We start from the raw sequence: 12320 nt of genomic DNA on the forward strand, positions 1-12320 counted from the left end.
GGATGTCGCTGGATAGCATCCTCTCCCACTGTTCCGCACTCGGGTTTTTTAATATGGCTAGCCCATCTATTTTCTGGCAAGCCCATGTGGTATGGTATAGGGTTGGTTTGTCTCCACACCATGGGCACTTGCTCTCGTACTGCGTGGGGTAGATCTTGCTTAGCATGTTTAGGCACGGGAATGTTCCCGTTTGTAGCTGCCGCCATGCTATGGCGTCTTCTCTATTTAGTTGTTTGTGAGGGGGCGGGTATTTTCGTCTGATGCCTCTGTAGTAGTTTAATATCTCTGAGTAGCTTTGGGCTACCGGCTCGGCTTCCTCAGCGGGGTCGGGATTGTTGGATGCTCGGTTTGTTGCGTGCCCTCGAGCTATCCTATCCGCCTCCTGCTTTCCCGTAATGTCGGTATGTCCCGGCACCCAAACTATCGTGTGTTTGGCCTGGTTGTTGACGGTGTTGCCACTTGAGCGGAGGGTGCGGAGCGCGCTGTGGCTGATTCTGCCGTTTAGGTAGTTGCGGCATGCTGCTTGGGAGTCTGTGAGTATGGTTAAGGACCTGTTGGATCGGTAGCCCTCCGCTGCCGCTAGAGCCACGGCTGCCTCTTCGGCCTCAACTACCGCGCCGAATGTGACGCCTTGTGGCAATGAGATATGGCCCTTATGCTTATTTAATATTAGGCTCCATCGTTTATTTTTCTTTAACCTCGATCTGTTAAAATCAACAACAATTTGAACCAATACAGAAAACCAAACGCCACTAGAACACTAATTCGTTCATTTCTGTATCCTGCCGATGAATTTCCTTGACAATATGCTCAGGACGCTTCTATTATGCCGGACAGTGGGTAGCTCGACCGTATACCGCAGTTATTACACGTGGCTCTGGCCACAGGGTGTCTCTGGTAAACGCGCTTATTCTTAATATGAACATCTCACGTATTTCAGTTTTGTTTATAAGCACATTCGCTTCGTCTCATTATCAATTTTAATTTCTTTTTTTGTTCCCTTAAAGGTAATTTGCATGAATTTTAAAGCATCTTTGAAATGTCAAAATAAAACCTGAAATGCCAACCACTGCCATCGCGGGTAATACTTGCTGAAGAATTGGGTGCCTTACTGCACAACACTTCAGCACTTACAAAAGGTTTTCCCAAGCTAAGAGCCTCACTGACGTGCATGGTAGCTCGTTTTCCTGGTTACAACGTAGAACTAATTATCCTCGTGCCCCACGGCCGCCAGCTCCACGACCACTGCCACCACGGCTGCTACTTCCACGGCTGCTACTCCCCCTCCTACTCCCTCGAGTGCCGCTGGCGCCACGGCTAATGCTTCGGCTACCCGCAGAAGCGCTGCCGATGCTGGGCGAGCGACTTGAGGCACCATCGTAAGTTCCTGCGCCACGGTTGACCGCTACGCCACGAATCGCGCTGCTTCCTCTACGGCTGTTGCCTCCTGCGAGGAGGCCTGCAGCAGCAAGCATGGCCAATGCTCGACCGCCACCAAGGCCGCGATGGCGCCCAGTACTGTGACTGCTGTGACCGGAGTCGAAAGGACTTCTGACGTTTGGGCCATACCTATGGCGATCCCAGATTGGTCTGACGCCAGCTCCACCCCTGTTTCCTAGCCCAGCCCAATTCTCCATACCACCTCTGTTTGCGCGTACAGGGATTATCTCATCGCTGTCGTCATCTATTTCTTGCAGTAGCTTTTTATACACGGAGTCGTTAAGGCTAGTATGGGTTGTTTGTAACGATCGCCTCTGGCGACGAAGTCTACTAGCTCCTTCAATAAAATGAACGTTTTCAGCTTTAGCTTTAGCGCCACTTGAGGCTCTTGCGCCAGATATGGCATCATCGCCGTAAATAAAACGTGTACGATGTAGTCCGCCAGCGCCATCGGTGACGTGTTTAATAGTACTGCTCGCCTCTGCACGGCGTCCGCCGGGACCTGAGTTAACGCTTACATCTAGCTTTCGCCCAGTGTTCAGTACAACATTTCGCTCCCCAGTTCCTCCGTCGCTGCCAACATTGTGTGCTGAAATTTGATCGCGATTAGGTTTGGTGTCCCTGCAACCGATGCCATAACGATGACACATGACCGAAGAGAGGAAGTCCTGCTTGAAGCGCTTGTGTTCTTGAAACGACGACGTCGGCTTACAAATTCCACTTGCACACAAGCCACCCTATGAATATAAAGAAAACAAACAACAAAAAAAAATCAGGGCTGAAAACAACGTTCTTTTTTAACATTTTGTGAATACTTCAGCAAATGACCTCCGCAAATTAGCAAATCTATGAGATTGATGCAGTTCAAGTTTAGAGCTGAATTTTAGGAAGACAGCAGGGGCACCCTCAAGCATCTACACTGCTACTAACTTTCTCTTCGATGGATATTGAGCACTGAACTATGTAATAAAGGTCTCTCTTCATTTCAATGCTATTGGGGTAGTTGCTATACCTACATCTTATCACAATAGATTATTTATTTTGTAGATAGAATGGACGTATCGAATTTTATGTAACACACTCTGGGTGTCATGAAGCCGACACTTTGAAATTAAACATTTTCTCTTTGTATTTATTTTTCTGTCACGGTATTTGTGGGTGAAGCGAAAGTAGGGCTTTTTTCTGGTATGCCAACTTGTTATCTGATTATTTTACCGATCGGCATGGCAGCATCTTGCGTACACTGTGGCACTGCATGTTGCCTTTTGTTCCACTAATGTATAAAAACACAACATGCTGAAATCTTCTGAGAATTCAGTTTTGTGCTTCTGCTGCCAACATGGAAATTGCGATATACGGTCCTCACTGAATTCGATATTTTTGCTTAAGGGCACCGTACCATATAAAAAACAATGATAACATGAGCTAAAAATTTCGCGTTCTTCACTTTCCCGTGTACACTACTTGCAAGTTTTGTATGCCAAGCTGCTATTTCGTATTTCTACTAGGGTCTCATCAATTGCGCAGGAGACTGTAAATCAGAAACGTTTTCCTCTTAGCCAGACTTTCAGAATCCATGGAGACAGCACACAAGCGCCAACACAACACATCTGCAGTGAAATTGAAGCAACGGAAGGTCATTGATAATGTAGTACAGTCAGAATAGGTGGTCCTCAGTTTAATCTAAAATAAGTAAGTGACATAACAGATGCCACCAGAGCGCCTCTGCGACCTGTACAAACGCTGAACGCAAATCCCGCTAGTACTCATACGTTGAAAACATAGATAAGGACAACTGACAGGTATTTTGGGGGATAGCTGATACGTCAAGCCCGCTGACTTGCAATTTATAAGTTAATGTGTAGAACGGGCTGTTAAAGCGGATGGATTATCGCATGTACGCTTCTCACGACGTTTCTTACTGACGCAAAATAGTGATTTAAAATATCGGGGTGCCTCTGCTGCAGGTTGATCTTACATAAAGGGTAGAACGACAAGTTTTACTCAGCAAAAAATATACGCTAGCAAAAAGCGGCAGCATAGTTTACCAGTTCATGCTATGTAACAATCCCATCACACCGACCGCAACAGCGCCCCCTCATTAGCAGTTAGACTTAACGCTATACCACTCCATAGTCCCGGCTACGCCGTCTTGGCGCGTGCAAGCATGCCATGCCGCTCATGCACTTGGCCCAAATAAAGCCTCGTCTAATAACTGGGGCATTCATTTAGATAAAATATCTGTCGCCGCCGCCAGGAGGATCTTTCCCATGGAAACCACTGCATAAGATGAGGAGCACTAATGGTTGCCATTCCCAAGGCATAGGTGGCCACACATATAGCAGGTTACGAAGGAACCGGCGCCGCACTATATCGCAATGACAGCGACAGACGCGACGGTCAGATTAATTTATTCCAACCGCCCAACCTTCGGGCAATACTCATACATTTACAGTATGGATTCGAAAGAAGCGAGTTCAATTTGAAACTAGCGCCCGTCTTCAGCGGTGCCGTGCCCAGCGGCTCTTTCGTATAGCCGCGCGCCATGCTTTAAAATCAATGACACCAGAAATGTCTCTCTGTCTCTCTTTCAAAGTGAACCTGTCTTCCGCGACCCTCACGGGTGGAGCGGACCCTCTGCTGCTGTGCGCCGCTACCCGCTGGCTGGCTTTCTCAGTATCTCGGTGGACATATTTGTGCATGTGTATGCGAAGTTCCTATCAGCGTGCAATGATAGCACAAGCAAACGAGCTAATACGCTTGTATGCTAGGGTGCGATCGGAGATGGTTGTACGGCGCGTTCGTTCGGTTACCGGCGCGCGCGATTGCCCTACTCCGCGCCGACGTCGCCAGCCGAGGGGCGCGGCCACGTTTTTGGTGGCGTCAAAATGACGACACGCTCCTGTCAATCATCCTCCCACCGAGCATTTCGTCGGCTTGGCGCCGAACCCGACGGAAGCTGGGAAGTTTGGAGCAATCATACGGCTTCGCATTGCGCGCCTGGTGGATTGGATTGGATCCAACCGGCGGCTGCGGCATGGCACGTTTGGATCCAATCCATAGTTCAATTCGAGAAAATGGCGCTTCCGTTGGGAACTTAGGTTGTTGCGCTGGCGTTTATAGAGGAAGGAGCAGAGCGGGTGGCGGTGCGAAACGCGTTTGAAGAAATGGCAGAAAGTGAATTCCGGCGTCGTTTTTGTTTCTCGAAACAAATAATTCGTTGGTTGTACAGAGAAATCGACCCCATCATCTGTGCCAGCGAGCCACTAGAATGCTGTCGCTGCCTCTTGAATCGTGCGCCACTCTTGCCGTCGCTTTTTTTTTCTTTTTCCCCTTTCCCCCATCCCCAGTGTAGGGTAGCAAACCGGATGCTGTTCTGGTTGACCTCTCTGCCTTTCCTATCTTTGTTTTCTCTCTCTCTCCCTCTTCTAGCTGTGCGCGAGACCACCTAGAGACGACGCAGACAAACTAATAGTTATAAATTGCAGTAGTCACACGCACTATTATTTGAAAACGTGTTTGGGCTTGGGAAGAAAAAATTCATTTTTTTAGATATAGATTTCATTCATTTGGAAGACGAGAAACATTTCGTTTTGTAGTGTACTGTCTGCAAGCAGACAACAAACGACGGAAGTAAACTTCCGGGGACGTCAGCGCTTCCTGATTGGCTGCTCTCTTCGCCCCGCTGTCACAAATTTTGCATACTACAACTTTGTGACGTTGCAGCAACCGAACAGAACGCGTACACTCTAAAAAATTTCACACCCTTATGGGTGTAATGCGGGTGTAATAATCTTTTCACCCTTGTAAACACCCTTGAAACACCCTTTTTTAACGGAAAAGGGTGTTCAACAAAACACCCTTGGAACACCCCAGTCGTTCTAATTTACACCCTAATTATAAGGGAGTAAGTGAACAAACTTACAGTATATGATAAATGAACATTGCCAGTTAAGGCCTTGATATTGGCTATACATGAAACGCGCGCTACCTGCGCTTGAATCAGGTAGCTGGAATGATTAGATCGGGGCATCTAGGCAGCAGCGCACTGGCTCCGAACAGCGGTCAAAAATGAAGTTTCCCACGAATGTTGATATCGAACGGATGACACTAACGCGCAGACTTTGTATAGCCAGATATCTGTAAACGGCTTCATATGATCAATGGCAAAAAATTTACAATGCTATCACTGAATACTTAAAGGTGTGCAACCAGTTAGACTGAGAATGGTTAGGAGTGAAGGCTAACGGTAAATAGCTCACCAACTTACGGTTTGTAGATGACATTCGCATACTCAGCAACGCTGCAGACTATTTGCAACAAACGTTTGAGGACCTTGGCGAAGAAAGTGTAAGAGTCTGATTGAGAGTTAGTATGCAGAAGAGAAAGGTAATGTTCCGCAGCCTGGCGAGAGATCGAATGGCATGGTTGGCAGTCAGCCTCTAGAACCTGCGCAGAAATACGTTTATTGAGGTTAATTACTCGCAGGGGCCTCTGATCAAGGAAATTAACAAAATAATTAGCTGGAGAGCTTACGGCAGGCATTACTAAATCATGACCAATCATTGCTTTCTACCGTTACTAACGTATGGGGCCGAAACTTGGAAGTTACCAAAGAAGCTTGGGAAGACGTTGAGGACCGCGCAACGAGTGATGGTATGAAAATTATTAGGCATGGCGATAATAGACTGGAAGACAGCGATGTGGATTAGAGAGCGAACGGGGATAGCTGATATTCTGGTTGACATTAAACGAAGAAGTCGTGCTGGGCATACATTGCAAAGCGTAAGGGAGAGAACTGTTGGTCTATTGGAGTTGCAGAATGGGTGCTAAGGGAAGGGAAGCACAGTCGAGTACGGCAGAGAATAATGTGGACGTGATGGAATTGGGAAACTTAAAGACACGTGGAACCAGTTAGCACAAGACAGGGGTATTGGAGATCGCTGGAGAAGCTTTCGTCCTGCGATGGACGTCAAAATAAGCTGATGATGATGATGATTATGTGACGACATCCATGCCAGCTTCGCGGCATGTCATTCCTGTTATGTCATGCATGCGTGTCATGCACGTTCTGATAGCTCGATTTACGTCGATTGCGGGGGGGGGAGGGGGCGGAGGAGTAACGGCGTGGCCAAGTGGGGCACGCCGGGCACTTGTAACGCTCACTAACAGTAAATTTTTTGCTACTATGGCAATGGCCCCGCTCCTTCCTCCTCCACGGTCAATTGGGACCCCCCCCCCCCTTCACACGCAAAAAATTTTCTGGCTACGCCACTGTGGGGAGGGGGGTGTAAGATTGCTCTAGACCCCTCCCCCTAACTTGTCAACGGAAACGGGGGAGGGGAGGGCAGCTGCCGCCGGGCCGCAAACCTTAGGCAGCCAAATTACCGGCTGCATTTCCCTTTGGACGTGAATACTGCTCTAATGTCATTACACTGTAGGATTCGTGGCAGTTCGAGGGCATGCGACAATTAAAAAAAAAACATACAGCCATCAGCAAGGCTTAGCTTGAGCAGATCTTTGGGAGCTGGGCAAGACTCTCACAAAAAAAAAAAGCTTGGCACCCCTCTTACATGCATTGTCAACTCTGGGTCACCGCTGACTGCACATTTCCGGTAAAAAAAAATCACACAGGAACTCCTCTCGGATTTGTCTAAGTATGTGTAAGCATTGTGACTCTTCCTCATCTACACGCAGTCCATGTCGTTATTAATGTTATGAGACTTGATCCGACGACTATAAGCGACAGCGCTGCGGCGACACGAACTGCTGAGGTCGGCGGCGCCAAGTGAATGGTGCAAGCAAAGTACTGCAGGTGGCGGGGCCAGGTGCGCTGGTGAAGTTCCGTTCGTTTTGAGCCGTTATCGCTCTTTAGCCCTTCCCATTTGCGTCGAACCATTATCAACCGTTCTCCGGCGGCGGCTGCTTGTGGCCCGGCCGCGCGAACCGTATCTTGAAAGCGAACAGCATTGTGGACAGAGTGTGCCCACTGCTGAAAACTTCGCGCGCTGTGTTCTCACCGTTTACTTCGCTTTGAAAACAGACGCGCGTACACCTATCTTGAAAGTGATCTGCGAAAAGCGCATAGTGCGGCATGAGCTGAAAGCTTCGTGAGCGCAGTGTTCTCGCCGCTTCGGTCGCGTTGAAGCGAGAGCTAGCACGAAGGTGAATTCACTCGCTGCTGCGGGTTCTATTTTGAAAGATATCGTGCGGTACGGAATGACGGACGGATGGTTTTTCTTGTTGGGTAAGTATAGAATGCTTACGTTATAAAAAAAATCGCAGGGTTCGCGAATTTCGCGATAACAACCAACACCAACCTACTCCCCCGCCCCCCGCTGAGCGATGCCGTCTTGATCGCCCCCTCCCAACCCCGGGAAAAGGGACACTACCTCTCTATCTCAGTTGAAGAAACGATGATGAAACGTTAACAACGACAAGAACGACATTTCCTAACGAGTTGTCTTATGGCCTCTGAGATTTGCGCGCGAAGCTGGCGCGCGCGACCCTGGGAGGCCATAATTGGCCGCTTAATAGCATAAAAAGACAAAAACATAATGCCAAACGACACAGTTAAAAATTCAAACAACGTACTGATCTTAGCTATACTGTTTGGGGAAAAGAAATAAAAAAATAGACAGCCGTAACACACGCCACTAAAGCCACCACCGCCGGCATAACGCGGAACCAACAGTTGGCAACATTGCTTCGTCCGCATCGTCTCCGCAACGAGAGCCGCCATCCTTTCGCGCCGGCCGTTTTGTCATAGTTCTGTTTTTCTGCAAGTCCGTGCACGCAGCTCATCGGTAGATGCACGGGTGCACGGCGTCGCATTGCGACCTGCGGCATTTTCTCGTGTTTGCGAAATCGGTGTGAAACATGTCGCATGTGAAATATTTGATAGAAGTGCCTCACGTCCAAGTCAAGCCGCCGTACGAGTGTATGGCTGTGTGCCCCGTTCTCGGAAGCGTCGACGGGTTTCCGGCATGCGGATTTCAGGTACGTACGTGCAAATGCGTTTCGCCCTCCTATTGAGCTCCGGAGCGAAGCGTGCAATATTTCATGTGAAAGATGCAGTGACCGTCATCATGGTGTGAATTTCGAGCGGCAAACGAGAACTGTGGCACTTAGCGCATACCACGGCTGCTAAGTCAGCGTGGAAATTGTTTTACGTTATCGTAATATGTTGCTGTCAGTCTAATCTGCCGCTTGTGGACAGCTAGCCCATTGACTTTTGCTTGTGGCAGCGATAGGTATATAAATGGAAGCGGTAATAATTTTCCAGAGCAGACAGTTGTTTCGCTCGATGTTTGGTCGTGTTCCATGGCGTTATGAAAGCTAGAAAACTAACTGGCTTGATCGTGCTTAGTTCCAACTCCAAAGGGCGTAACGTTGGCGCTGTATATGTTTGTTTTCCGTGCCGCGAGTACCACTTTCATGCTTTTGTTGCATGAGAGTGGTAGCTGCTGCATGCCGTCTGGGCAGAATACAATAAAAGCTTATTTCCTCACTTTCATACGTATACAATGTGACGTAACAAAATTTCCAGCGTTTTATTCGGAGCGTAAATATCCAGTATAGTTTAGGAAGAAACTCAAATTCTGTCTTAGCTTAGTAGGCGTGAAACAAGTGAAACTCTCATTCCTTTTTGAATTGTTCGCCCAAACCGCACCGCCCGCAGATGCGTCATCGGGTAATTGACAGTAGCTTCGCTACGTGAGTTGTTTTATGCGCCAATATTGCCCGGTTAAGTATCCTGTTAATTTATGCCGACGCTCGTTCATCTTGATTTTAAGCGATTACTATCCCCGAGTACCGGACGATGCCAAACTTGTTGGGAGGTGTAGCAAACGCGGGAAATTCAAACTAGCGTGGCTGCAAGTTCCTGTTTTTACGTTTCTTGCATTCAAAGCCAACAGACACAGTATCACTGAGTTATTTCCGTTTCTGCTGTACTTGATCAACCTAATGTGACAACTGCATTTGCTCTTTAATGTTCTCCATTTACTGTGTATTCAGCTTGGCTGCCAGAAAATGCTTGAATTTTTTGCAGTATCCAAGTGACGAAATATGTCACTGACGGCCGTGTGTGAAACACGCAAGATGACAAAACTGATAGCAAAGTGATGAGATGTTTTTTTTTATAGCGTTTGGACTCGACTTTTGATGAGGATGTCGATCGACCTTGGGCCTGGTGACAGCACACCCGACATGGCCAAAGTGCAGCCTATCAGTTTAGTGCCCCCGAATGGACCATCAGCATCGGAAAATGAAGCAGAGCCAGGTAGGGGCAATTTTTATTTTGGAACAGAATACTGACAGCTGCCTCTTTTTTTAAGAACTAAATAACTTATCTACAAACCAATCCTTTCTCTTTGTGCAGCCTACATAGAATTGTTTTTTGCTTGTTATACAGATCTTCAGAAAGCAGTTCTTCTGAACCCTTTTTGCATGCACAAATGAATAAAGAGGAGTGCACTTTCTGAAGAAATTGGTGCATTGAAATGTGCGTTCAACACACAATGAGATGCAAAATAACCAACAACTTTAAAGCGGTAAAAAAAAACAAGTTTGAAACATGTTCTAACATCATAGCCCGCCTTGGCATACGGATCTAAATATAACAGCAACAGAGGTGCATGCAGAGAAGTGTTTGTAAATGTTTGCAAGATATGTACATTGTCTAAGAAATTGTTTTTATTTACTCGGAGCTTCTTGGTGCCATGGCAGTGCAGTAAAAGCTCAAAATGATGCCCCTGTTCCTAATAAAGCAACTTTAGATTTTAAAATTAAATTATGGGCTTTTACATTCCAAAGTCACAACCTGAAGTTTTGGGAACCTGGCCTTCTTTAATGTACACCTGAATCTAAGTGCATAAGCGTTATTGCATTTTACCCCCATTGGAGGGCAGCTGCCATTGCCTAGATTGAAGCTGGGACCAGCATGACTGAGCAGCATGGCATCATAGTAAGTGGGCTATAACACCAGGTCAAAATGAGAAATACTGTTTAGAGCTACCAACTTCTTGGCTCACAAGCACTTTGCACTAAGTTAAAGGAGTATGGAGTACTGACAGCGACCGTTTATGTACCAATTTCTTTTTAGGCTGACTCCATTATTAAGGTGCGAAGCTTCAATTATTTAAAACCAGCCTAAATTACAGAACCAGCTCAAAACACGCACCATGTATAGCTGGATTTGGAAATGAAAATGGAGTCAATTCATGTCGCCGAAAATGGAGGTGGCAGTCACACTATTTCATGCATTTTGCCTAAAACATAGTCAATTATAATTAATCAATTTCTAAAATATTCTTTTTGAAAAGTTTTTTTTCAAGCATGAAAGGAGGAGCCAAATGCTGAATGCCAAATGAGGAGTTCAGGTCCACGAGTGGCTAGTTGCACAGCACTTCTTGCATGTATTCACTGGCTTCTTTCAAGCTTGAAAAAAAAAATTGTTGCACCTATTGAGCAGTAGAAAGCTGGATAGGGAATTTTTCAGGATGCTCTACAATTTTCACACTGACACTTTTGCTTTGAATATAATATTTGAGCAGTTAAATAATCGTTAATAACTAATTACCTGATTAGGAAAAATGCAAGAATTGGTTTCACTTCCTCAAAACGATGCCAAACGTCATTACATTGGTGTTGTCCAGCTACGTGGCACTTGTACATATTTAAAGCTTGCACGTCTCACACAGACCACCTGGTAATTACAAGGCATATATAGAAGTGGCTAAGTTGTGTGAGCCAGCCATGTGTAGCGAATCGTGAGAAACAGCCATGTTTCTTTGACTTAAGGGCATGATAAGATTTACCTGCTCGACACCTTGTATCAGTGTGTTCTAGGCCTGTTCGTAGTTTAGCTGCTACATAAACAATATTTCTCCACGTGTAAGCTCATATGCATCTTTCATGTACATTGCCTCGTGTGTCCAAAATAAACCATCCTCGCGCTTCCTTCATTAAGACTTCATCTGTTGCTGTGCTAAATTTTTAACATGCAACTGCACCAATTTTCATCTAGTTCTCATATATCCTCGTTGTTTGGTGGCTTTATTTCTGAACAAGTTGTTTTCGTTAAACCCTGTTGCACACAGCAGTACACAGCATTTCTGCCTAGAGTGGGAATTGTTTTGTTTTTTTCAGATTGACATTAATACACCTTGCCTGGGCAATGTAAGGCATTCTACATAACACGGCCCTGCAATAATGTTTTATATTGCATTCCACCATCATGCAAAAGCTGTTTACTTACCAGATTAGAATATGTATAAGTGTTTGAAGTAACAGAACTGGAAGAAGCCAGCAGATAATGAGGCCAAGGAAAGCATAAAGGAACATGTTTTAAGTTTTTTATATGAAGTATAGAAATGATAAATTCTGGGTAAATGAAAGTGGATTAAAAGATATCCACCTGTGGGTGGGGAACAAACCCATAACCTTCACATTACGCAAGTGATATACTAACCACTGTGGTACTACGGCCGCGTTCAAGCGTCGACAATCTGAGGGGCCATTGTGGACGGTTGAATGCTGCCTCGGTGGCACAGTGGTTAATGCATCGCATGCGTAATGCAAAGGCTGTAGGTTCGTTCTCCCCCCATGCCTGGTTGTTTTTTTACCATTTTCATTTCCCTTTATCATTTCTACATTTAAATAGAAAATTACAAATAAGTTTCCACGTGCCTTTCCTGGCATCTTCCAGGTGTGATTCAGAAAAATTTTGACCCTCAGTATCCTTTCTTCTCGTTTGGAAGAACAGGAGCTTCATTTGAAAAATAATGAATTCACCTTGTTCAGCATCTCAATGTGGTCTCAAATCTTATCACAGCATGTGTATTACTAAGTGAAGCTTTTGTAAAGATGATGATATA

General features: G+C 46.0%; 1 protein-coding gene across 1 annotated transcript in view; it reads right to left on the bottom strand.

Moving 5' to 3' along the window:
• Positions 1–406: 406 nt before the first annotated feature.
• LOC126525130 (uncharacterized) overlaps positions 407–12320 on the bottom strand; it is a 40112-nt gene continuing 28198 nt past the window's right edge. The window contains exon 4 of the mRNA XM_050173186.3: positions 407–2177. Coding sequence (XP_050029143.2) covers positions 1209–2177 — 969 coding nt within the window. The 3' untranslated portion in view covers positions 407–1208. The remainder of the gene's footprint in view (positions 2178–12320) is intronic.

The sequence above is a fragment of the Dermacentor andersoni genome, chromosome 3 (assembly GCF_023375885.2).
Source record: "Dermacentor andersoni chromosome 3, qqDerAnde1_hic_scaffold, whole genome shotgun sequence".
Taxonomy (NCBI): Eukaryota; Metazoa; Arthropoda; class Arachnida; order Ixodida; family Ixodidae; genus Dermacentor; species Dermacentor andersoni.